Source organism: Rhinoraja longicauda, chromosome 8 (genome assembly GCF_053455715.1).
Source record: "Rhinoraja longicauda isolate Sanriku21f chromosome 8, sRhiLon1.1, whole genome shotgun sequence".
Classification (NCBI taxonomy): domain Eukaryota; kingdom Metazoa; phylum Chordata; class Chondrichthyes; order Rajiformes; family Arhynchobatidae; genus Rhinoraja; species Rhinoraja longicauda.
This window is the reverse complement of record NC_135960.1, coordinates 54,698,097-54,724,529: the sequence shown is the minus strand read 5'-3', so window position 1 is coordinate 54,724,529 and position 26,433 is coordinate 54,698,097. Positions and strand designations below refer to the sequence as shown.

General features: G+C 39.9%; 1 protein-coding gene across 3 annotated transcripts in view; it reads right to left on the bottom strand.

Moving 5' to 3' along the window:
- Positions 1-9,279: 9,279 nt before the first annotated feature.
- rbm45 (RNA binding motif protein 45) overlaps positions 9,280-26,433 on the bottom strand; it is a 31,199-nt gene continuing 14,045 nt past the window's right edge. For 2 of the 3 annotated variants that reach the window (XM_078404005.1, XM_078404007.1), the window contains exons 3-10: positions 25,747-25,873; positions 23,692-23,829; positions 23,089-23,304; positions 19,120-19,252; positions 18,913-19,009; positions 16,364-16,527; positions 13,164-13,382; positions 9,280-9,576 (exon numbers count right to left, since the gene is read on the bottom strand). In XM_078404005.1, coding sequence (XP_078260131.1) covers positions 13,190-13,382; positions 16,364-16,527; positions 18,913-19,009; positions 19,120-19,252; positions 23,089-23,304; positions 23,692-23,829; positions 25,747-25,873 — 1,068 coding nt within the window. In that variant the 3' untranslated portion in view covers positions 9,280-9,576; positions 13,164-13,189. Of the gene's footprint in view, positions 11,432-13,163; positions 13,383-16,363; positions 16,528-18,912; positions 19,010-19,119; positions 19,253-23,088; positions 23,305-23,691; positions 23,830-25,746; positions 25,874-26,433 lie in introns of all 3 variants that reach the window. The other variant, XM_078404006.1, reaches the window with a different exon arrangement.

Below are 26,433 nucleotides of genomic sequence, written 5' to 3'. Positions count from 1 at the left end.
TGAATACAAGCCCAGTCGCTCCATTCTTTCATCATACGACAGTCCCGCCATCCTGGAAATTAACCTCGTGAACCTACGCTGCACTCCCTCAATAGCAAGAAAATCCTTCCTCAAAGTAGGAGTCCAAAACTGCACACAATACTCTAGGTGTGGACTCACCAGGGCCCCGTACAACTGTAGAAGGACCTCTTTACTCCTATACTCAACTCCTCTCGTAATGGCCAACATGCCATTAGCTTTCTTCACTGCCTGTTGTACCTGCATGCTTACTTTCAGTGACTGATCGTACTTTTCCTAACCTGACACCATTCAGATAATAATCTGCCTTCCTGTTCTTGCCACCAAAGTGGATAACCTAACATTTATCCACATTAGACTGCATCTGCCATGCACCTGCCCACTCACCCAACCTGTCCAAATCACCCTGCATCCTCATAGCATCCTCTTCACAGTTCACACTTCCACCTAGCTTTGTGTCATCTGCAAATTTGCCAATGTTATTTTTAATTCCTTCATCTAAATAATTAATGTATATTGTAAATAGCTGTAGTCCCAGCACCGAGCCTTGCGGCACCCCACTAGTCACTGCCTGCCATTCTGAAAGTTACCCGTTAATCCCTACTCTTTGTTTCCTGTCTGCCAACCAATTTTCTATCCATGTCAATACCCTACCCCCAATACGATGTGCTCTAATTTTGCCCACTAATCTCCTATGTGGGACCTTATCAAAGGCTTTCTGAAAGTCCAGGATGGAAGATAATGTTGAATTCAGGAGGTCCTTTAGGTTCCCAACTGGAGTTTGGCAGTGATCCTACAGGTAGCATGGGAAATGAAATTGGGTAAGTGAACATGTTTCAGCAGAAGGGCACATGGGACACAATGATCACAATAAAATTAGGTTCTGTGCAATGATACTGGGGAACAAGGATAAACATCTTCAGATAAAACAGGACAGTAAGTAAATACATACAGGGTATTTATTCACATTCTCTCCTAAAATACATACAGGGGAGACATTAAAAAGAATATGGTTCGAACAAATCAATTGAGCAGAACTCAGGAAGTAAAGATAACTGAGAAAGAAAATGAGTATCAAACAGAGTTTAATAAAAAGTAGTAATAAGTGTTTTATAAACATATAAGGATGTTCAAAGAATGAGGCTCATTGGAGACCAATAAAGCAAATCACCTATTGAACAGCAGGATGACTGAAACACTCGCAGAGCACTCCATAAGCATTACAAAAGAAAACAAAGAGGGGGCGGAACTGTGGCGCAGCGATAGTTACTGCCTTATAGCACCAGAGACCCAGGTTCGATCCTGTCTATTGGTGCTAGCTGTACAGAGTTTGTACGTTCTCCCCCGAGTGCCTCAGCTTCCTCCCACACTCCAAACACTCACAGGTGTGTAGGTTAATTGGCTTTGGTAAAATTGCAAATTGTCCCTAGTATGTAGGATGATGTTAGTGTACAGGATGATCGCTGGTCGGCAAGGACTCAGTGGGCCAAAGGGCCTGTTTCCGCACTGTATCTCTAAAGTCTGAAGTCTAAAGTAAAGATGGAAAAGGTGGATGGTTATTTAAGTATAGAGAAGGTACTAAAACATTGACTGCCAGTCCAGATGGAATGTATCTTAAGCAGTTGAGGGAAATAAGATAGGAAAGAGGACTGGAGTTATAAGCTATTTTTTAGTTTTCCTTTGTTATGAATGAGATGAAATTCTTTCTGGACATTCAAATAATTGAATCCCTTCAAAGCAGAATAAGCCATAAGCCTGGTAATATCAGTGGTGAATGCTGACCATCATAACCTGATGCAGACACAAAATGCTGGAGTAACTCAGCATACAGACAGCATCTCTGGAGAGAAGGAATGGGTGATGTTTCGGGTCGAGACCCTTCTTCAGACTGGTTAGGGATAAGGGAAACGAGATATAGACGATGATGTGGAGAGATAAAGAACAATGAATGAAAGAAATGCAAAAAGGTAACGATGATAAAGGAAAAAGGCCATTGTAAGCTGTTTGTACGGTGAAAATGAAAAGCCTTGGGTGTGGGAGCAATAGAGAGGGTATGTCAGGGCTACCTGAAGTTAGAGAAATCAATATTCATACCACTGGGCTGTAAGCTGCCCAGGTGAAATATGAGATGCTGTTCCTCCAATTTGCTTTAGCCTCACTCTGACAATGGAGGAGACCACAGGAAGGTCAGTGTGGGAATGGGAAGGAGAATTAAAGTGTTTAGCAACCGGGAGATTAGGTGGACTGAGCAAAGGTGTTCAGCAAAACGATTGCCCAGTCTATGTTTGGTCCCGCCAATGTATAAGAGTCCACATCTTGAACAACGGATCCAGTAGATAAGGTTGGAGGAGATGCAAGTGAACCTCTGCCTAACCGGAAAGGACTGTCAGGGTCCCTGGACAGATTCCAGGGAGGAGGTATAGGGACAGGTGTTGCATCACGGAAATATTATTGTTTATAGGCTGTTCTTCAGGGTTGATGGCTCCAAATCACTCCAATTTTCTGGATTCTGAGTGGCTATAAGGGCCAATGTGGGATCCCCAGATTCCTCCATTGATGGGGCAGAAGGGGTCCAACAGGAAGGGTGGGTGGGTGGTCAGTCTGTGAAGTGGTGGACTTCTGCCTGCTCCTGACATAAGGGCTTGAGGTTCTAAGCACCATGTCGAATACTCCTTCTCCATTCTGATCCTTGGTCATGGGCCATGGATTCCCAAGACTCAGTGGCTGGTGTCTAATCACTGCCAGGTAGACCATGAGCCAGGTTCAATGTATTAATCTTTAAATATTCTTTTCCTAAGACAACCACAGGACTGGCTGGCCCATTTAAGGATATGGTGACTTTTTTGAGATCCTTTATTTTCAGAGGGCAGAATGGCACGGCAGGGGCAGGGGCAGTAACATTGTTTTCTTTAGCAGATTTACTTTTATTTAGACTTTAGAGATACAGTGGAAACATGCTATTCATCCCACCGTGTTCACGCCGACCAGCGATCACCCCATACACTAGGGACACTTTACAATTTAGACACCAATTAACGTACAAACCTGTGTACTCCACTCTTTGGCGTGTGGGAGGAAATCGGAGCACCCGGAAAAACCCACACAGTCACTAGTAAAAATGTACAAACTCCATACAGACAGCACTCGTAGTCAGGATTGAACCTGGGTCTCTGGCGCTGTAAGGCAGCAACGTTACCGCTGCACCACTGTGCTGCCCTTATTTAGATTAGATATTGAGTTCAAGACCCATTCCCTCCTATAGTTCATGTCAATGAGTCAATGATGAACTTTGGCTTAAACACACAAACCCAAGCTGTTTTCTGTGTACATTATCTGTGTACTACAGCTCCATCCTGACAGTTCTGGATTGGAGGACAGTTTACAAAGAGTGTGATCCTGGGAAGTGTTGTGAACTTTAAGACAACCATACTGTGGAAATGGTTACACAGCATCTTAAATTAATGCAGTGATATGTCTTTGTTTGTAGGGAAGCAGGTTGAATAGTTTCCTCTTAAATCCTGTAGATTAGTTCAACTCCAGCAAAAAAGCTTGTTGGATATGGGGCGCTGCATTAATCTTGTAGAACGGTGCAAACAGTGGTAGAATGATACAGAATTGACAGAAAGACAGAAAGTAGAGAATAATACAACAGTATGAACAGCAGTTCAGGCATAGAGTATATGTTGCAAGGAACAGCACTAATGCTTTGTTCATGAAAATGACCTGAAATTAGTTATGGAGGACGTTAAGAGCGATTAGTTAGTGCAAACCTTGGAATAGTCACAAACAATGAAGGGGACAGTAAACATCACGACAGATCAAGAAGGCTGCACGGTGGCGCAGCAGTAGAGTTACTGCCTTACAGTGCCAGTGAACTAGGTTAATTGGCTTTGGTAAAAATTGTAAATTGTCCTGTGTGTTTAGGATGGTGTACGGGGATCGCTGGTCGGCACGGACCTGGAGGGCTGAATGGCCTGTATCTCTAAACTAAATTAAACTAAATCTATTGGTCACACCAGTTCAGATAATGCATTTTCTCCTCAGAAGGCCAATTGTAAATAAATCGGGTTTACAATAAACTGGTATTTTCTTTACGTTTATCATTACTAAGACTATTTTCTGTTGCATTTCCAAATTCCAAATAATTAAATGAGTTCCAAATCCAGAACTTGCACGAGGGACTTTAACTCTACTCTCTGGATTATAACTTTGAGCCCTGGATTGTTGGTCTTGATCTCCTGATTACAATTCAGGTAATTCAGTCAGGCTGTAATTTACCTTTGTTTTGATTGGAAGATGGACTAACTATTGGAACTCCTCAGTTACCACTGACCAAACTGTTGCAGGTGAAGAGGGCAGCTCGATATTCTCTTCATCACTGGGTGTTGGCGGGCCCAGCCCTCAATTCAGTGCACGGCCTCATTCTTTGTGTTCTTGCAAGTGCCGGGCATGCAAGAAGGTTTGATGCAGTCAGATCACTGGATGCTGAGGCTTCAGACCGAGACCCTCTAAACACAAATATATAGCACAGGCCCTTCAGCCAAATTTGTCTGTGCTGCCCAATTTGCCAATCTATGCTATCCCATTTTCCTATGTTCGGCCCATATCCCTCTAAACCTTTCCTATCCAAGTACCCATCCAATTGTCCTTTAGATGTTGTAATTGTACCTACCTCTACCACCACCTCTGACAGCTTGTTTCATACACCTACCACCTTCTGTGTTGAAAAACTGCCCCTCCAATTCTTTTTGATCATAGACCATAAGACATAGGAGCAGAATTTAGGGCATTCAGCCAATCAAGTCTACTCCGCCATTTAATCATGGCTGATCTATTTTTCCCTCTCAACCCCATTCTCCTGCCTTCCCCCGTGACCCTTGATGCCCTTACGAATCAAGAATCCTTCAATCTCTGCTTTAAAAATACCCAATGACATCCTCCACAGCTATCTGTGGAAATGAATTTCCCAGATTTGCCACCGTTTGAAACTTACCCCTCTCACTTTAAGATTATGCCCTTTATTTCTAGACTCTACAACCCCAAAGTTTAGATTACGACTACCTGCCTGATCTATGCCCATCATAATTTAATAAACCTCTATAAATTCATTCCTCGGCCTCCTTCACTCTAAGGAAAGAACAGTTGCAGCCTATGGAATCTCTCCTCATAACTTGAGTCCTTCAGTCATGGCAACATCCGTGTGCATTTTTTCTGCAAGCTCTCTAGCTCAATCACTTTCCTCCTGTAACACAGCAACAAGAACCAGAATACTCCAGTTGCACTTTCACCACATCTTATATCACTGCAACATGTCGTGCCAACTCCTCTACTCAATGCATTGGCCAATAAAGGCAAGCATACCAGATAGCTTCTCCACCATTCTATCTTTCTCGCCACTTTCAGGGAACTATGTACGTATCCCAAGATCGCACTGTTCAATACATTCCCCAGGCCCCTGTCATTCACTCTGTATTTCCTGCACTGCTTTAACTTCCCAAATTTCATTCTTGTCCAAGTTAAATTCCATCAGCTATTACCTTGCTCACTTTCCCAGTTGAAATCGTTCCTGTCATAATCATCAGCGATCTACTTCATTGTCCATTACACGACCAATCTCTCTGTCCATATGCCCAGTCCATCACGGTTACTGACCTCCCCACCATCGAAGGAATCCGGAGGAGATGCTGCCTCAAATAGGCAGCCAGCATCATCAAGGTCCCACACCACCCTGGCCACACTCTCATTTCACACCTGCCATTGGGAAGAAAGTTTAGGAGCCAATAAACTATAACATCCAACTTCTTTGTATTAACCATCAGGCTTTGAACACTAAGTAAACTCTGAACTACCATGATTGCACTAGGGACTTGGGGCTTGGTTTTAGGTTTTTGCACCCTATTTTTTTTTTGTAAATTGAACATCTTTTTGTTGTTTATAAAGGTGTCTACTGAGTACTATGTTTATATATCTGTTGTGCTGCTGTGAAAAATAATTGCATTGTCATCTGTCTCGAAACAGTACAATAAAATACTCTTGACTCTTGAATCATTGTCCGGTGAAAAAAATTGGGTTTTTGTCTCAGTCAGGGACACTCAAATATTGCACTATTTATGAATGTGATGTTTGGGGAGTGCGTGGAAATGAAGAAGTGCTTGAACCTGAAATATGGCCAATGTGGTGGCTTCCATACACTTCTACATAAGTTTTGGGTCAAAACCCTGCATCAGGATTGAGAATGGAGCAGGAAGACAACCAGTATAAACAAAGGGGTAATAACAGGAAACTGCAGATACTTGTTTATACCATAGGTACAAAGTGCTGGAGTAACTCAGAGGGCCAGGCAGCATGCCTGGAGAACATGGACAGAACTCTTCTTCAAAGAAAGGGGTAATGGGTGACACAAAAACAGGGGAGATGACATTTTAGGTTGAGATCCTTTATCATGACATGTTCCAAACATCCATACCCTCACCACAGATACTGCTTGACCTGCCAAGTTCCTCTAGCAGTTTATATTTTTTGCTTCATATTCCAGCGACTGAAATCTCGTCTCCATAGTACAAACAAATATCTAAACCACTTCACCTATCTTCGTTTTTACACATTTTCATTATATTGCAATTGTATTAATGCTTAATAATGCTTGCCAAATGTAGACACAGTTTTTTTTCCAATCTTTTATATTATCTACACCCAAAATCAACTTTACCTTACCACTTGGATTTCAGTCAGTAAAATTTATACCGCAATGTGGCTGATGAGAGTAGCCGAAAACTTGCCTTCGTACAAGGTCAGTTTTAACTGTAAATTTGGTATATTATCCTGAAAACCACCAGCAGTCTCACAGGAAAATAAATCTGAAATGCCAGTTAAAAATTAATACATTTTCAGCTAGCAGGTTTTTTATATAACCAAAGCCAAATCGATTTACTGTATTAGCAAACCAAGACCCTGATTAAAATGAAAGCTGCTGGAGGAATTCAGTGGGTTAGGCAGCATTTGAGGATGGAGCTTGGAGAGCAGAGAAGAAAAGGAATAGCAGGCAAACAAGGGAGCTAAAAGATTAACCAAAATCACCAAGACAAATTTCATTTGTTTTGTAGCAGGCTCATTTAATCAGAGGTTCATCAGACAAAAAAAAGTGACAGATTGCTAAGAGAGGGCAAGGGTTAATTTCTGTGCAATGTGGTACTCATTATTTTATGTTTAGCAAACAAAATCAAAAACCATTTGATCCATAAATATATCTTAAAACTCTTCTTTTGTATTACATTCAGAATAATGAGTGATTTTGTTTACCTACAATAGATAATAGACAATAGGTGCAGGAGTAGGCCATTCGGCCCTTCGAGCCAGCACCATCATTCAATGTGATCAGGGCTGATCATTCTCAATCAGAACCCCGTTCCTGTCTTCTCCCCATACCCCCTGACTCCGCTCTGAAAGCATTCAGAGAATTGGCCTCCACTGCCTTCTGAGGCATAGAATTCCACAGATTTACAACTCTCTGACTGAAAAGGTTTTTCCTCATCTGCGTTCTAAACGGCCTACCCCTTATTCGTAAACTGTGGCCCCTGGTTCTGGACTCCCCCAATATTGGGAACATGTTTCCTGCCTCTAACCTGTCCAACCCCTTAATAATCTTATATGTTTCAATAAGATCCCCTCTCATCCTTCTAAATTCCAGTGTATACAATCCTAGTCGCTCGAGTCTTTCAACATACGACAGTCCCGCCAGTCCGGGAATTAACCTAGTGAACTTAAGCTGCACGCCCTCAATAGGAAGAATATCCTTCCTCCAATATGGAGACCAAAACTGCACACAGTACTCCAGGTGCAGTCTCACTAGGGCCATGTACAACTGCAGAAGGACCTCTTTGCTCCTATACTCAACTCCTTTTGTTATGATTCCATTGGCTTTCTTCACTGCCTGTTGTACCTGCATGCTTCCTTTCAGTGACTGATGCACTAGGACACCCAGATCTCATTGTATGTCCCCTTTTCCTAACTTGACACCATTCAGATAATAATCTGCCTTCCTATTCTGATCATCAAAGTGGATAACCTCACACTTATCCATATTAAACTGTATCTGCCATGCATCCGCCCACTCACACAACCTGTCCAAGTCACCCTGCAACCGCATAGCCTCTTCCTCAGTTCACACTGCCACCCAGCTTTGTGTCGTCCGCAAATTTGCTAATGTTACTTTTAATCCCTTCATCCAAGTCATTAATGTATATTGTAAATAGCTGCGGTCCCAGCACCGAGCCTTGCGGTACCCCACTAGTCACTGCCTGCCATTCTGAAAGGGACACATTTATCACCACTTTGCTTTCTGTCTGCCAACCAATTTTCTATCCATGTCAGTACCATACCGCCAATACCATGTGCTCTAATTTTACCCACTTATCTCGTATGTGGGACCTTGTCGAAGGCTTTCTGAAAGTCAAGGTACATTACATTCACCGGCTCTCCCCTGTCAATTTTCCTAGTTACATCCTCAAAAAATTCCAGATGATTAGTCAAGCATGATTTCCCCTTCGTAAATCCATGCTGACTTGGAACGATCCTGTTACTGCTATCCAAATGCTCCGCAATTTCGTCTTTTATAATTGACGCCAGTATCTTCCCCACCACTGATGTCAGACTAACTGGTCTATAATTTCCTGTTTTCTCTCTCCCTCCTTTAAAAAGTGGGGTAACATTAGCTACCCTCCAATCCACAGGAACTGATCCTGAATCTATAGAACATTGGAAAATGATCACCAATGCGTCCATGATTTCTAGAGCCACCTCAAGTACCCTGGGATGCAGACCATCAGGCCCTGAACAAAGTGCACTTTAACTGTGCGTAATATGCACATAATGCATTACTGTAATATATTGAAGTGCATAAGATTCTTGTAGCTTGGAAATGTGTTTTAAAAAGATTGTCGAACCTTTTTATTCATTAGGAGCAAGTTCCATTTGAAGATTATTTGTTATCTTTGGAATATCTTTTGTCAAATTTGTTGACGTTTTGAAAAGCAATGTTGGAATCATACTCAGTAAAATCTGTTGAGAAGTAATTAAGTGGTTAACATGAAATGCCTTTGCTAACCGTTTCACCTGAGTAATCTCAATATATATCTTTAGGTGGATGTTGGAAGGAACTAGTGTAATTGGAAGTCTGATTCAAATCAGAGTTTATTTTACTGTAAGGCGCAACATTGTGGAATAAAGACATTCAGAAAGTATACAAAACCAGTATGTTTGACAAATGAATTTTATTTTGCTCTGCACAAGTTAGGCAAGGTAACAGAACAAGTACAATTCAAATTATATTGCGTGGGAATCCAAAGATTACATGAATTAAAGCAATGCTCTTCGGGGTGTATATTATTAAAATTCCTGTCTTAAACACTGTAATCAATATCTGTCAAGGCCTTCAATCTGTGCCCTTTCCCATAAAATAAAAAAACTGTTCAGTTACTAGCAAAGGTCACGAGTGGAAGTCACTGTGTACTGTCAAGTAGCCAGTCAGTCAGCTGATGTGTCATGTCATTTGTCCCCACTCTGCAGAAACAAAAACATTTATAGTGCTGTGAAAATGTAAAAAACATCTGTTAACAAGGAAAAGTCTACATGTACAGTACATATTAACTTCCTGGAATTCCCCTGAAGAAAAATAAGATGATTTGACTTTTAAACTAAATATTTGAAATACTTGTATGCCTTGGATTCCTGGCAAGGCTTTGGCTAGGACGAACTGATTATTTTATCATACTCTTTGCCCTGAAGAAAAAAGATAAAAATGTATTTTTATCAGTTTAGTTCTGAGAAGATGTATTAGGCTGGCAGCATTGTTTCATACCTAGAAATAAATTGAGTTATATGACACCTCAAAGAGAAAAAGGATGATTCTTACGAATGTGACGGTTTTTTTTGGAATGTTTTGAATATCACTAACTTTAAAAATGAAAATATTACCAAATATCAATAAAGCAATGGAATACCTTCCAAATCTTGATTTTTAACTGAAAGGTAATGAGGAAGAGATCAACTTTCAAACTAGATTGAGCACAAAGGATACTAATTAGCAAAGAAGTGAGATAATTATGGGTGGGGATGGTTGATGGGTAACGTAGTGAATCTTATTATTCCGTTGAAAGCTACGGACAAAATTAAATAGTGCATTTAATAATAGGATTTTTGGAAGAATTGCAGTAGCAATAATTAAGTTTCAAAAACAGACTCACCAGTTCAGCCTAAAGAATTCCATCATGTTTCAAAATTGAATAATTTCAGAATGTCAAAGGCAAGGTACTAAAAATAAACTTTGCATCTGTATTCACCAAGGAGAAGGTCATGAAGGACAGTGAGATCAGTGTGGGAATACTAGAATGCTAGGGCAGTTTGAGATCAGGAATGTGGTGGTGCTGGGGCTCTTGAAGAGTATCAAGGTGGATAAATTCCTAGTGCATGATAGAATTTATCTCAGGTTATTGAGAGAGGCAAGAGAGGAAATTGTAGGTGTCTTGGCAAAAATCTTTGCATCTTCTCTTAACTACAGGAAATGTCCCGGAGGACCAGAGAGAAGCTAGTGTTATTCCTTTGTTTAAGAAGGGAAGTAGTGAGAATCCAGTGGGATAGGATCTATGCTTATTTGGAGGAGAATTGGCTGAATAAGCATGGCCTTGTTCGTGCCAGGTCATATCTTACTAACTTGATCGAGATTTTTGAGAAGGCGATGAAGGTAATCGATGAGGGTAGAAGTTGTTGTCATTGATTTTCAGTAAAGCATTTGATAAAGTCCCTCATGGCAGACTGATCCAGAAGATTAAGATGTTTAAGATGCATGGGATCCATGGTGACTTAGTCATTTGGATTCAGAGCTGGTTTTTCCAGAAAAGGCAGAGGGTTATGGTGGAAGACCACTATTCAGGTTTTTGACCAGTGGAATTCTGCAGGGATCTGTGCTGGGATCTCTGCTATTCATGATATATATGAATCACTTGGACGTATACATAGATGGGTTGGTTAGTAAATTTGCAGATAACACCAAGATTGCTGGGGTTATAGACTGCAAGGAAGGCTGTCAAAGTGTACAGTGGGATATAGATCAACTACAGAAATGGGTGGAGAAATGTTTGATGGAGTTTAATCCGAGCAAGTGTGAAATGTTGCACTTTGGGATGTTAAATGCAAGGGGAAGTGTACAATTAATGGCAAGACCCTTAACAGCATTAATGTACAGAGGGATCTTGGGCTCCAACTCCATAGGTCTCTGAAAGTGGTAACACAAATAGATAGAGTGGTAAAAAAGTATATGGTATTATAGGGCATTATTTATAAGACAAGGTTGGACAAACAAGGGTTGTTTTCTTTGGAGCTTTGGAGGTTGAGAAGAAATCTGATAGAAGTGATCAACCTGAAAACAATGTATAAAAGTATGAGAGGCTTAGATAAGGTAGACAGTCAGAATCTTTTTCCCAGGGTGGAAATGACATAGACTAGTAGGTAGCACTTTAAGTGAGAGGAACAAAATTTAAAGGAGATGTGTGGGGCTTTTTTTTTTTAAAACACAGAGTGGTAAGTTCCTGGAACATACTAACAGGGATGGTGGTGGAGGCAGATACGAGGAGCATATAAGCTTTTAGATATGCATTATGGATATGGAGGGATATAGATCATGTGCAGGCAAAGGAGATTTGTTGGAATCATGTCAGCACAAACACTGTGGACCAAAGGGCCTGCTCCTGTGCTGTACTGTACTCTATGTTCTAATGGCAGTACACTTTAAATCCACTATATAGGAGTGCTTGTAAACTTTGCAGCACTCATTTTGATATGTAACCCGAATATATAAATACCTTGGGTCATAAGGAAATTGTCAAAAATATAAAAACCTAGAATAGAGCAAATATATAGCAATAATAGTTATAATATAATGCTTTTGTTAACGAAACATTTATACTTGTGTTAAAAGTCAATGAATGAAAATGTAATGTGTATTTGTCGACTGTAAATATGATGGCAGGGTATACTTTATCATTTCTGAAAGGCATTATCTATCAAAACCACTTGTAACCACTTGTAACCAAATTGATTAAAAACTTCCTTATCAAAATAAGGGAAATATTATTTTTGTTCCAGTTCTGTTGCGGAAACTTCCAAGATTAGTTATGTGTAAAGCAGAAATTGTTACATTATGACAATTTATTTAAAAAACTTTAGAGGAACATCCAACTACCATTTCCCAGTATTTAATTTCTGTGCCATATCTGTTCATCACAAATTATAAAATATACTTAGTGCCTTTTAAAACCAAGTTTTTGCGGGTTCCTAAAATGAGAATCGCTGAAGTGCTTTTACTCGGGATTCAATCGCCATGTGTTATTTTATTTGATGTCACATTTGTCTAGCCTGTATCTCAACCTTGATCCAACTGTTCATTACAAAATATTAGCCTGTAATTTATCTCCAAAATAATGGGCGGTCACTTTCTTGTGCCAATAATGCACGAAGATTTCAGCGACTACAGGCAAGTGGAGATGTGCAGAAATTCAAAAACTTTGGTTAGAGCTGCACTATTTTGATTCACAAAAACAGTACCTTAGTCTGCAGCTCTTATCTGAAATGTATTGGACAGTGTGAAGTTGCTATTCTTGCATGTTAGATACAAACCAAATTCACCATAAGGTTAATAACGGGTCCATTTCAGTCTCTTGCAGTCGTCTTGATTACAAGTCTTTGGTACGGAGAATTAACTACTGGAAATACAATGTCTCATTTTAATCAAAGATTTTTTTTTAAATGACTGTCCTTTCTTCCCGTCCTAACCCTATCTTTCCCTACCCACACTTAACCTAATTTTTCATTTAAAACCATCCATTCAAACTCCCTTCTCATCCACCGTGCTGCAAGTTTTAACTATTTAAAACCTTTTAAACTGAAGCTTTCTTTTCCTGTCTGCTCATGCCCCAGATGCTCAGTTTCCTGCACTCCCATTATCAGCCTGCAGACACAACAACATGCCTTGACAATATTTTCAAAACCTTCCAGATGCCTAACAGCAGGCATTGTTCCATGTCATTCCTCAACATGGTCTCACCCTTGTCATCACTGGTCCTGTAAATCTAAATGGAAAAAAAAGGGCTTACCTTTGCATACACTTTTGCAAAATTGCTTAATGTGTTCGCTGTCGCTTGTGTGACTCTTCTCGTGGAGGATCAGCTAACATTACTTTGAGCTTGATACCATTAACAACCTTTCCATGTACGATGTCCATGGCATTAGTAGCACTGTGTCGCTCAGCATATTTAACATAGCCAATATTACGACCTGGCACCAAGTACACTTCAATCAGGTTTCCAAAACGACTAGGAGAGAAACATTAAGTGTATGAAACAAAATAAATCTCAATATCTTTTTTAAATATGCAGATTTTCCACTTAGCATAAAAGATCACTTTTTCACTAAGACAATCAGCAGTTTTATCATCTAATACTTGCTTAAAATATCACACTGTTCAAATACAATAGTTAAGCAAGAGGCAGTTTACCACAAGTAAGAATTAAATTATCCAAAATTTAAATTGGGAGTGAAATGTGAGAGATTATCTCAGAAATTGACAGTAACACAGAAAGCACATAACTATTAATCTGGTGAAATAGTAAACAATTTTTTTAAGTGTATTAGTAACTTTAATCATATACACTTTCCCCCCCCAAAGAAACAGAGGAGTGTCATTTGGTTCACTAAGCCTATAAAAATTATCCATGACTGCTTCTCCTCCTCAATCATAATTTCTGCTTTCCTTATCCCTACTACTTTTTTTCCAAATGACTTCATTCCAATCATTTAACTGATAGGTGTCCTCTATTCTTTCCTGCCCCCAAAAGGGATTGGGGAAAAGAGCAGATCCCTGTCTAGCCCATCACAACATCATTAATTTAAAATGCTCAATCAGATCACCTCTCATAGTACATAATAAAATACAATTCTACATTGTGGAAAACTCACTTCCATCCTTCACATCACCATGATCCGACTGAGATCTCGTATCCTACAAAACAAGAGACAACTGGAGGAAGGAGCATGGGGGCTCCAGCAACTCACTGACACCAATGATGTGCATGGTCCTAAACACCTGAGCTCATTCCACTGAAAGGGAAGAATGGAGTTGAACTTATAAAGGATGGATGGGCAGTCAGCACCCACCAGAAGGAAGTAATGTAGAAGAACTCCTTAACTGCGACTCTATTCTTGTTATGGGCTTCAAGTGCAGTCAACAGCAAACTATACAATCCAGCCTCAGCAACACCCCTGGTCGACTCAAAAAGCAGTTGGCCATAGGGAAAAGAGGACTGAGGGAAACCCAACTATAATTAATGGACTGGACTGTATCTTCCATCTTGAAGATGATCATGATTACAGCATCTCCCAGGTCAACTGGCACGTCCTCCTTTTCACAGACAAGAGATAGGTTGTGAATTTGTGACTACCACTTTTGAAATGTAGGGAGGTTCAACAAGCAGCACGGTGACAGTGGTAAAGCTGTTGCCTTCCAGCGTCAGAGACCCAGGTGCGATCCTGACCGCGGGTGCTGTCTGTATGGAGTTTGTACGTTCTCCCTGTGACCGCGTGGGTTTTCTCCGGGTACTCTGGTTTCCTCCCATATTCCAAAGGCGTGCAGGTTTATTGGTTAATTGGCATCTGTAAATTGCCCCTAGTGCGTAGGAAGCTAAACTATGATAACATAGAACAAGTGTACAGATGATCATTGATCAGCACAGATTTAGTGGGTTGAAGGGCCTGTTTTCACACTGTATCTCCAAAAATGAAAAAACTTAAAAGCTAAACGTTTAATTTTAACCTCACCAAAATGTTTGATTTGGTTAACTGAGAAGAAACATGGAGCGCCACACTCAAATTTGTTTGTTCATAGAGATTACTCTTCATCTTATTTTTGCTTCATGACAGCATGAAAGCCATCAAGGCTGTGTCATTATTCAAATAAAATTTCTAAATATTTCTTGCTGCAATGCTGCACTTCATCTCCAAGTTTGCTGCTGGAATGAATCGAAAGAATACAAATTGGAAACTATTTAATCTACATCACGTCTGTTCCACAATCAAGGTCATTGCAAATTCAGTTATCAACCTGCAGTATACAGATGACATTTGTTTATATGCTCGTTCAGAGACCGAGCTCTATGTCATTGTCAACTCTAACTGAAGCATACATTGAGGCATGACATTTGCAAAACTAAATTTTACCTGCAAATCTACCCTGCTGCACAAAACTACAACCTGATAATAAAAAGGTCCATGACAAGATCCAGGAAAACATGGACATCTTCCGAAATCTTGATTGTTATGACATTTTCCTATATCTTAAGAGCTAATCCTCAGCAAAGGCAGTGATGAAATTTACTACTGACTACAATATGTCAGCAGTGCCTTTGCCTAACTGAGGAAAAGTTGGTTTCAAGATGGACTCCTTAACCAAGAAACAAAGCTCCTGGTCTACTGAGATCCCCACCAGTGTGCATAATGCCAAGTTATGAGACTTACAGCAGGGAAATCAAAGGACCGAAGGGAAACCAGCAATTCTGCTTCTGCAAAATCCTCCAAATCCACTGTCAGGATAAGCAAATCAACATTCACATCCTCTGCTGGTCCAACATCCCAAGCAGAGAGGAATGAATTACATTCTGCAAAGGCAGGAACTAGGCCCCACAGCAAGTCCCCCTCAAAAAAGACACTTAATTCTGCACTTTTTCAAAGAAAGAGGCTATCAGACACACAACAAAAGATTCAAGGCAAGTCCTCAAAGCCTCCAGGAATCCCTACCCGTTCATCTCCAATGACCAGTCCAAATGGAGGAGCATTATGAGTTGCATTGAAAACCTCCATTCAGTAGGATACCACAAAAACCCAAAGTAAATGCTGGAAGAAGTGTCCCTTAGCTCCCAAATCACTCAATTGCCTGCCTCAACAAGAATCTCTTGCTCCACCTCTAGTAGTGTCTGCAAGTTCTACTTTGCCCTCATCAGCCACTTCAAAACCTACAGAACTAGAATTAAAACAAAACCTCAATCCCGAGGGATGCCTAAGATGACAACGACAGTTTCTTCTTCTACGACTGGGAAAAATCTTCCTAAAATCAAGAGATCGACATAATGTTCCAAAATTATTTAAATCCCTTTTCAATTTGATCATCTTTAAAATTCATGTTGTATTCCATACAAAGGGAAAATAATTACATGGGAGTTTGATTGCTTCAGACTATAAGTTATTAGCCAAAAACCCTATGTCTAATTTTAAGGCACTTGAGATATGTAAATATATTCCTTACCAAAACAGGTCCTCCAATACATCAAGAGGCAGAACAGTTGGATTGAAGACCACAAAGAGACGCTCCCTGACCACGCTATCAGAAGCAGCAAAATTTTGAGGTGCAGGCACAGGAAAGTCAATTTGCAACCTTGACATCGGGGTACTGGTGCTACCTGCATAACCCTGTAATAAACATTAGTCACATTATATTTGAGCCATTCTTCCCTATAGGTATTATAATAATACTGCCAATCTATATGAGCAATATCATTCATTTAGAATTTATAATGTGTCTAAATTTGTCAAAAACTAAAGCATGGTGATATGGTTCTCACTCATTGAATGAGCATCTTTCAAACAAAGAAAATCAACCAAAAAGCAAGAATCATAGCTTCTTTAGATTAATATCAATTTTAGATCCCTGATTATTGGTATTTCAGGAGGTTATAATGTTTATTTCAGGCAGAAAGAGATGATCAGCCTAAATATCACATAATTAACACAATGCCTAATCGGCCTGGAACATGATGCTTTATTAATTATGTTTGCTATTTTAAGCAATTAGCAGCAGTTTTCAAATTAAGATAGCAAGCTCTGGCAGAAACTAGAAATTGTTGGAAGTGCTCATTAGATCCAGCAACGTCTGTGGAGAGAGAAGCAGGTTAACATTTCAGGTCAACGGCCTTTCATTCATTGATAAAAGACCTGGAACATTAACACTGTTAGCATTTAGTTAAAAAATTTAAACCTATCTCCCCAAAGATTTACTCATACAGACACTCCCCAATTTACACAAGGATTACGTTCCATAAACCCTGATGCAAGTCAGATTTTATGCAAGTTGGAAACTAGGTAGAAAGAGAGAATGGCAGATGCTGGTTAATACACAAAATAATATAAAATGCTGAAGTAAGTCAACAAGTCAAGCAGTATCTCTGGAGAACTTGGATAGGTGATAATTCGGTTGGCAGTGATCGACAGGTTGATTCAGCACTTTGTTCTGGCCGCCGATACCAACAGGACATGCTCAGTCACCTTGTGGCTCCTGAACCTTCTGCTTCTTCGTGTTGCCCGTTGCTTTGCCCGCTCCCCCCTCCACCACTTCCGCCTCCTTCTCCCCCGGAGTCGCCGACATAAGCAGGAAGATGTTGGCGGCTCTGCGTGAGAAGGTGGGGGAGATGGCAGTGGAGGGAGGAGCGGCAGAGTGAATAAAGTGACGGGAGGAGGTGCCGGCAGTCACAGAGGGAGCGGACAAAGTGACGGCCGACCGGAAGCGGCAGCTAGTGAAGGGGAGAGATCCCCACGGTGATCGGGCGTGTCCTGTCGGTGGTAGCAGCCTGAAGACCCATCATCTAGGGTCTACAATGTGAACGACAACAACAACCACGTCAACCAGACAATGCGGTAGCTGGTGAAGAAGGGGTTACCGGTGCACCTTATGAAGATGTCGCCGAATCAGTCGTGAATTACTATCCATCATCTCCCTTGTTCTCGCTCGCCTTTCCAGTGTCACACCCACAGTGATTGAGACTGGAAAAGCAGCGAGCCCGGACACCATTTTTATATCTATGAAGTGGACAGGAAGCCCTCACCATCCTCCTGTTACAATAACACAGGTCATTCAGCAAACGGGACCACCTAGTGTGAATTGTTTACACAAATAGGAGTTTACATAACTCACCTATCATGTAAATGGGGGAGTGCCTATAAAAGTGATTAGTATCGCAGACACTAGTAGGAAAATATGCAAGTGTGGCTCTTAGGGGTCAGCATCAGGACCATTGCTCAAATGACCTGGACTTAGAAAAAAAAAAAATTCAAAAGTTTGCAGGTCAAGTGAAATGCAAATGTATTAACTTTAGAGAATGACAACAGATTTTTCTGAGCAAATGGACAGGAAATATGATAGATGAAATTTAAACTAACTTGGTCGGAAGAGTAAAAGGTGCTGGACAAACAGAAATATCTCAGGATGCATGAACAAGAGCATTTGAAGCTCACAAGAGACACTGAACGTAAAAAGACAAAACAATTTTTGACTGTAGCTGAGAACAAAAACAAAGTAATGCTAAACCTTTTTCTTTCCAACAATTGGGAAGTCTGACACTTCATGCCCATCCCTAATTACCCTTGAGATTGTTAAAATCTGCCAAGTTCTTAAAAAGTCAGATCTTGTGGAAAGATGTTCCCCAACTAATGCAAGTTAAGGAATTTGGGGATTTTAATGTAAATTCAATTCTGTCTGCTGAAATACAAGCACCATTGTGCAGAAGATACTGGCAATACAAATTAGATGAACAGTAGCAATAATAAGCATTGAAGAAGGGTCTCGACCCAAAACGTCACCCATTCATTCTCTCCTGAGATCCTGCCTGACCTGCTGAGTTACTCCAGCATTTTGTGAAATAAATACCGATTTGTACCAGCATCTGCAGTTATTTTCTTACACTATAAGCATTGAAGAGGTGTGCAGTAAATTTTAAGAAATGTTTCTTAAATCCAAAAGACCACATTCAATCAGCAAAAAATAAATTAGATAAATAAAATAGTCTACCATTTGGTACTCACAGGTGAAGTTGCAACCATCTGCTGACCCACGGGACTGTTACAGGCAAGTGACATCATCTGAGCTGCCACAAGTTGCAGGGCCATCATTCCAACCGGGCTAAAATGGAATACAAAAATTAACTTTATCAAGAGTGCCAAGGGTCAATTATTCAAAAACAAAACAAAATACACAGAGTTAGTTTCTGCAGTTGTCTCAGATATACCTACTTTGATCGCCTGTCACTAGGGTCATCAATGTAACTGACTCCCAAACGATTACCAGGTGGATACTCAAATCCATGCAACTTTTCTTTAGCATATACTGCCGATGCCACGTTGTTGTACCGAATAAGTGCATATCCTAAAAAAATAATTTCTTGTATGTATCAACACTCGATTTTGGTCGTTTAACAATTATCCAACTTTTTCGAAATATAGTTGCTCATTGACAGCCCAAGTAATCTATCTATCTATCTACCTATCTATCTATCTACATATTACTAAAACTCTCCGTCCGTGTGTATGTGTGCAGCATAACTTTTGTGGTTCGCACAGTCAAAACAGTACATCATAGCGCCACCATTTTTGGCCCACGTTACTCACCATTATCCTGGGCATATTAAGTAACAACTCTCATTCAGGGCTGTGGGGAGTGGGGGAGGGGCAAGTGGGGGAGGGGCATGTGGGGGATGGGCATGTGGGGGATGGGGGGAGGAGGGGGGGGAGGAGGGGGGGGGATTAAGTGGGGGGATTGAGGGTGTTACAATACAGGAGAGGCTTTGGGTCCAGGGCTCACTCACTCACACCCTCTCCCATTCCCTGTCCCCCCTCTATGAGGAATGGGCCCAACAGGTCCACTTGATTTAAACATAGCACAAAAAGTAAGGAAATTTGTGTTTGGTAGATTATTTCTTTGTTGTAACAATGCTTCTTGGCAATAAATCTTATACCGTTGGAAAGCCTGTTTATTTCCCTTTTAAATGGTGCCACATTTGTAAGGAACGTGCATTTGTGGGATGAGCAGCAGAGCTGAGTATATGGGTTGCGCCCATGAAAAATTTGCCAAATCTTCTCTGCCAATGCCAAACAGCTTATCCTGCTGTTGCTATTGACTCTTGTTTTGAGCTTCTGGTTCCCCCAGGTGCTGACAATCAGGTGCCTGATTGGCAGCATCTGTGAGCATGGGCCCTGCTACAGTGGTCAGTAGGTGTCTGCTCCAAGAATCGGCATGCCACGTTTGACTGATCTGGATAGGGCCCGTGCGATAGGGCAACTTCAAGCTGGTGTTCCGCAAAACTAAGTTGCGGCATTATTTGGAGTGAGCCCTAGTACCATCTCCAAAGTGAAGACCAAGTTCCATATAACGGGGGATGTCAGAGACAGGCCGCGAAGTGGGCGTCCCAAGAAGACGACACCCGAAGAAGACCGTTTCCTCACCCTGTCAGCACTTAGGAACCATAGGCTGTCTTCTACAGATTTGCAGTCAAGGTTTGCCCTTCACCATCAGGCCCGTTTGCACTGGTGTCGGCAACACGTGCACTGGAACCTGAACATGTGGAGGAACGTTATGTTCAGCGATGAGTCCAGATTCTGCCTACTGCAGTTGGATCATAGGGTCAAAGTGTGGAGAAGACGCGGAGAACGCTATGCTGATAGAGTAACATCTTTTGGTGGAGGCAGTGTGATGGTGTGGGGCGGCATCTCCCTCACTGGAAAAACGAGGCTTGTCATCATTGGAGGCAATCTCAATGCTGAGAGATATCGAGATGAGATTCTGCAACCAGTGACAATCCCATATCTCCACAGTCTGGGACTGAACTCTATCCTCCAAGATGACAATGCTCGCCCCCATAGAGCAGGGTTTCTCAGAGACTACCTCCAGAATTTGGGAGTGGAGAGGATGGAATGGCCTGCCAGCAGTCCTGACCTCAACCCCATTGAACACTTGTGGGATCAGCTTGGGCGTGCTGTTCGTGCCAGAGTGACCAACACAACCACATTGGCTGACTTGCGACAAATGCTGGTTGAAGAATGGGATGCCATCCCACAACAGTGTGTGACCAGGCTGGTGACCATCATGAGGAGGAGGTGCCAGGCTGTTGTGGCTGTGTATGGTTCTTCCACACGCTACTGAGGCTCCTGTTTATTAAATGAATAAATTGTTAAATTGCCAATATGTCTTGTTTCTTCAGACTTCAATCATCCAATCCACCAAACAACACCGAACAAGAGTCAATGGCAGAATAAGTTGTTTGGCATTGGCAAAGATTTGGCAGATTTTTCATGGGCGCAACCCACATACTCAGCTCTGCTGCTCATCCCACAAATGCATGTTCCTTACAAATGTGGCACCATTTAAAAGGGAAATAAACAGGCTTTCCAACGGTATAAGATTTATTGCCAAGAAGCATTGTTACAACAAAGAAATAATCTACCAAACACAAATGTCCTTACGTTTTGTGCTATGTTTAGTATCTTTTAAATATCGGGACGGAAACTTTTCCAAATAGGTTTAGACCGGAAATGTCACCTGTTCCTTTCCTCCAGAAATGCTGCCTGACCCACTGAGTTACTTCAGCATTTTGTATCTATCTTTCATATCTTTTTCTTCACCACATAAAAATAGTATCTCCCTATGGAGGATACCAGCTTAAACAGTCGATAAATAGTTTAGTAAATCTCAAAGAATCCTCATAATCACAGAAACAGCAAGGCACTCTACAATTGTGCCTAACTTTAACAAGAAATATTGCTCAAAAGTACCTGGATTTACAGATCCAATTGCAAATATGAAGCAGATCTTTGCTATTTCAGATTGTACAATGCTATTTCAATAATGGTGTTTACAATGAAACACTGTACCACTGTGCCATCTACAGGTAAAATAACTTTTAATTTTATTTTTCTGATAAAGCATTTAAAAACATTTAAACGACGTGACGTAACTAGTATCTAATTTATAACATGTTAGAAATGTTAACCTAATTCATTTGATTTCTGAACATTGGAATTGCAAAATATTAATCACAATAGGATTTATTTATTTAATTGTCAATTCCCATGTACGATAATTAAAGTGCATTTCAAAGTAAAGAATTTGAGGTGAACTCCAAAATCAAAATTTTTTATTTTTTTTAAAAACTGTTTTTATTTTCCAATTTCTGTTTGTGACAATGGCGACTGATGGTTAAAAATAAGGTCTAAATATTATATATTAACCTTTGCATAAGTAGGATAAGGGAAATTGCGGATGGCCTTCCATGGTTTAATGAGCAGTAATTCTATCCTGATTCAGATGAACCCATTATACACTTTTAACTCTGCACAAATTTCTAGAACACAAATCTATTTTCATTGCCGCTTTGAAAACTATTAACCAATAACATCCACAATCAGATACTCTGCCAAGATTCTGAAATACTTGTTTATCAACTCACTGGCTGTATAGGAAGTTAATATACCAATGGTGTTGTGAAAGACAACGCATTAAAAATACGAGACATGTCTGATTCACCACCAATTTCCAAATATAAGATCTTGTATATGACTGAAAAACATGCACAACAGTAGTTTTGCTGCTTTACATAAAATGTATTTATTCTCTGAAAATACCTTGCACATGAAATACCTTACAATATCATATCATATCATATCATATATATACAGCCGGAAACAGGCCTTTTCGGCCCACCAAGTCCATGCCGCCCAGCGATCCCCGTACATTAACACTATCCTACACCCACTAGGGACAATTTTTACATTTACCCAGCCAATTAACCTACATACCTACAATAGTTGCTGTGATGTCAATATAATTCAGTTTTAATATGGTAACTCCTAGTTCACATGTTTTACAAATGTTTCAACTGTTTTACACAGTAAAAACATTTTTACTGTGATTTCAGCAAAGTAAAAATCACTTCCAGAAGTGCAAATATATAAGATTATCTGGTGTAATCTTAAATGGTTAAATTCATGCATCTGTTCATGTTGATTCTATTAAATTAACTCATGATCTGGTAAGTAAAATGGATGTAGCAGTAGGATATTAAGGCAATTCAAATTGATTAAGAATAAGCCAAAATAATTGATTTCATGCTTGAAGAAATGGGGAAGCAGAAAATATATACCAGACACAAATTAATGAATATCAGGCTGCTATTTGCTTTATATATTGTACAGGTCAATGGTACTTGCCTTTGCCATAAACCATGTATGGATCTCTCTGAATTTCACAGTATTCCAATCCTGGGATGATATCAAAGAGACTATATACTTGTTCATGTGTAAGTAGTCCTCTAGTAGATACTGAGAGACAAGTGGAGATATTTTCTCCACCTCTCATTTCACTTCTTGTTTCAGTTCTCAGTTCACCACCCCTGACTTCATTTGCTGTAAAGTTGGGAAATTCACCTGCATCAGCAATATAAACAAAAATAAATATTTGAAATAAACATTTCTGAAAATTAATTATCAATCCTTCAATAGCATCTATGATAAAAGTACAAATTGGCTGTATTTTTAGCAGTACACCATTGTATAATTGTATGAAAGTATAAAATTGACAAACAAGTAGCAACATGGATTGCTGAAATATGTTGAGCAGTTATTCACTCCAAATGTTTATCGGGGATTAAATGATATGCCACAATGACAAAAAAATGGATAAATAATGAAACCAACTTTAACAGCAGTCATGTCAGTTTCAAAACAATTGCACAAATGCATTTATATATAACCATTGGAACCTTTCACCACTGTTTATTGCTTACCCAGTTTTCTCTTGATTTGCACACTTACCAAAAGGGAACATACTTTGACTTCTTTGAGGATCAAATGTTGCCGCATAAGTTGATGATTCCTGTCTTGCCCCACCAATGAACTCCGTTTCATTGTATGTAGGTTTGTTTCTTGGCTCAGCAAGTATTGCCTTAAAAGCTGTGAAAAAATGGAGGGAAAACATTCTATTAAGCATATGATAAACATGTAAATGCAGCCTGGGTGAGAACATTTTGCTAATCTCTACGAACAAAATTCTGCAGACATCAAAAGATTTCATTTCTTATCCACAAATGTTTGTAGATATCTAAAGTATTTAATAAATGCAACCAATGCAGAGAAAGATGTTAGCTAAACTCAACTGCAACAACATAATTTAAACAAATTATCATTGCCCACCCATGGTTTCAAAGCAACATTTTTTTTACAGTATGACCACATTTAAGAACTTCCTTATTTTCATGTTAGATTTCCACACTCTGGATGAGCTGATATCAACTTAAATAAAAGGAACATCCCAATTGTGTATTTGTAATGGAAATAAATACAACACATAACAATTTAATCCACGCATTGATTTCATCTTTGTTCAAATTTTTTTTTTGTTGAAACAATTCTATTTTTTTTTTTTGAAACAATTTTGAAACAATTTTGAAACAATTCAATTATTTCAATCTACCTTTCTACACTTAATGGCAGGTTGATTTCTAGAAAAGATTCAGGATGTGGGTAACATTGGTACTGCGTTGCTTCACATCAACCTTCAGCGTCCCTGAATTAATTGCATGGCATGGCAGAGCAGAGGTGGCAAGCACCTCCCTCTCTGAGGAAAATAAGTGATCCATTGGATTTTTGCAGCACTCCAGCAATTTTAATATTCGGTGCCAAACCATTAAATATCAGATTAAAACATTATCTATAGTAAGGTCACATTCTGTGCATATTTTAGGAATTCAAAGTATATATTTGGCACAGACTGTCTTCCAAGCTTAACCGTACATATTATACACAAAAATGTGATCTGGGACATATTGGACAATGGTGAACTAGGTCAAATAATTAGATAAATGAAAATATTAACAGATAATTGTACGTTCTCCCCGTGACCTGCGTGGGTTTTCTCCGAGATCTTCGGTTTCATCCCACACTTCAAAGACGTACAGGTATGTAGGTTAATTGACTGGGTAAATGTAAAAATTGTCCCTAGTGGGTGTAGGATAGTGTTAATGTGCGGGGATCGCTGGGCGGCGCGGACTTGGTGGGCCGAAAAGGCCTGTTTCCGCGCTGTATAAATATGATATGATATGATATGATATTGATCAGATATCTGGAATGATTAATGAACAAGCTAATTGCAGTGGTGGTCTTTTCACCACTTAAACAATAATCTTATTTTATCCAGCAAAACGAAAATGAAGTCATTATTTTCTTTAGAAAATTCCTTTGCAATTTAGTTTTAATTTTATTTAGTTTTGTTTATGTGTACCGAGGTAAAATGAAAAGCTTTTTTGTTGCATGCTGTCCAGTTAATAAAAACGCTATACATGATTACAATCAAGCTGTCCACAGTGTCCACATGCTAAAGGGTATATAATTTAGTGGAAAATAAAGTCTGATTAAGGATAGTTCGAAGGTCTCCAATGAGGTAGTTGGGAGGTCACCACCGCATTCTAGCTGGTGAGAGGACAGTTCAGTCGCTTAGTAAGAGCTGGGAAGAAAATGTCCCTGAATCTGGAGGTATGCATTATGTTGGTGGCCTTGCCAAGCCAGCATGAAGTGCAGAGGGACTCCATGGAAGGGAGGATGGTTTGCATGTTGGTCTGCGGTCTGTCCACAACTCTCTGCAATTTCTTGCGGTCTTACAGCTGTTTCAGCTGTTCCCAAATAATGTCCCTTCTGACTTAAAGTCATTCAAAATGCAGACTAAGTGCTCCAGATAATCTTAAATGCATAGCTCAATTTTACGTTTCTTTAAACCTCAGATTAATATTCATATACCTCTACTATTTTTCACTCAACATCCTGGAAAAAAAATCTTTATTCAATAGTATGGTTTAATTTCAGTCATAGTCTTACATCGTTCGCAGTTTTCAATGGCCTGAGCAGCCTGAGAAGGTTTCAGAAATCTCACATAGCCAAAGCCTTTGCTCTCCCCTGTATTCTTGTTCTTGATAACGCTGCAGTATTCAATATCTCCAAATTCCTAAATATAAATAACAGGTTAAAATTCAATACCTTTTGTCCAATTTATAATTTATTTTGTAAAGGTCTTTGAAACGAAACTTTAATTTGTTGTTTTTCCTCAGAAATAAAAATCTCCATTATTCATGATATAGATTCAAAAACCTGTGTGCATTACGTACAGGTATGTAGGTTAATTGGCTGGGTAAATGTAAAAATTGTCCCTAGTGGGTGTAGGATAGTGTTAATGTACGGGGATCACTGGGCGGCACGGACTTGGAGGGCCGAAAAGGCCTGTTTCCAGCTGTATATATATGATGATGATGATGATTACAAAATTACATATAACCAATAACACATTCAATTGTTTGCACATTTGCCTCCACTCAAATTTAATCCCAACAAGTGGACATCGAGATTACACATAATTAGGAGTTCAGTTGTGTTAGAAAGAATAAACTCAAACAAAAGGACCTGCCCAATTTTAGCAAATGCCAGCAACCCTTATTTCCTTCCTCTTGGAATTCCCTTCCCGTGCTGTTATCTTTTCCTGTGCCCTACAATTTTACACCAAACTCACTC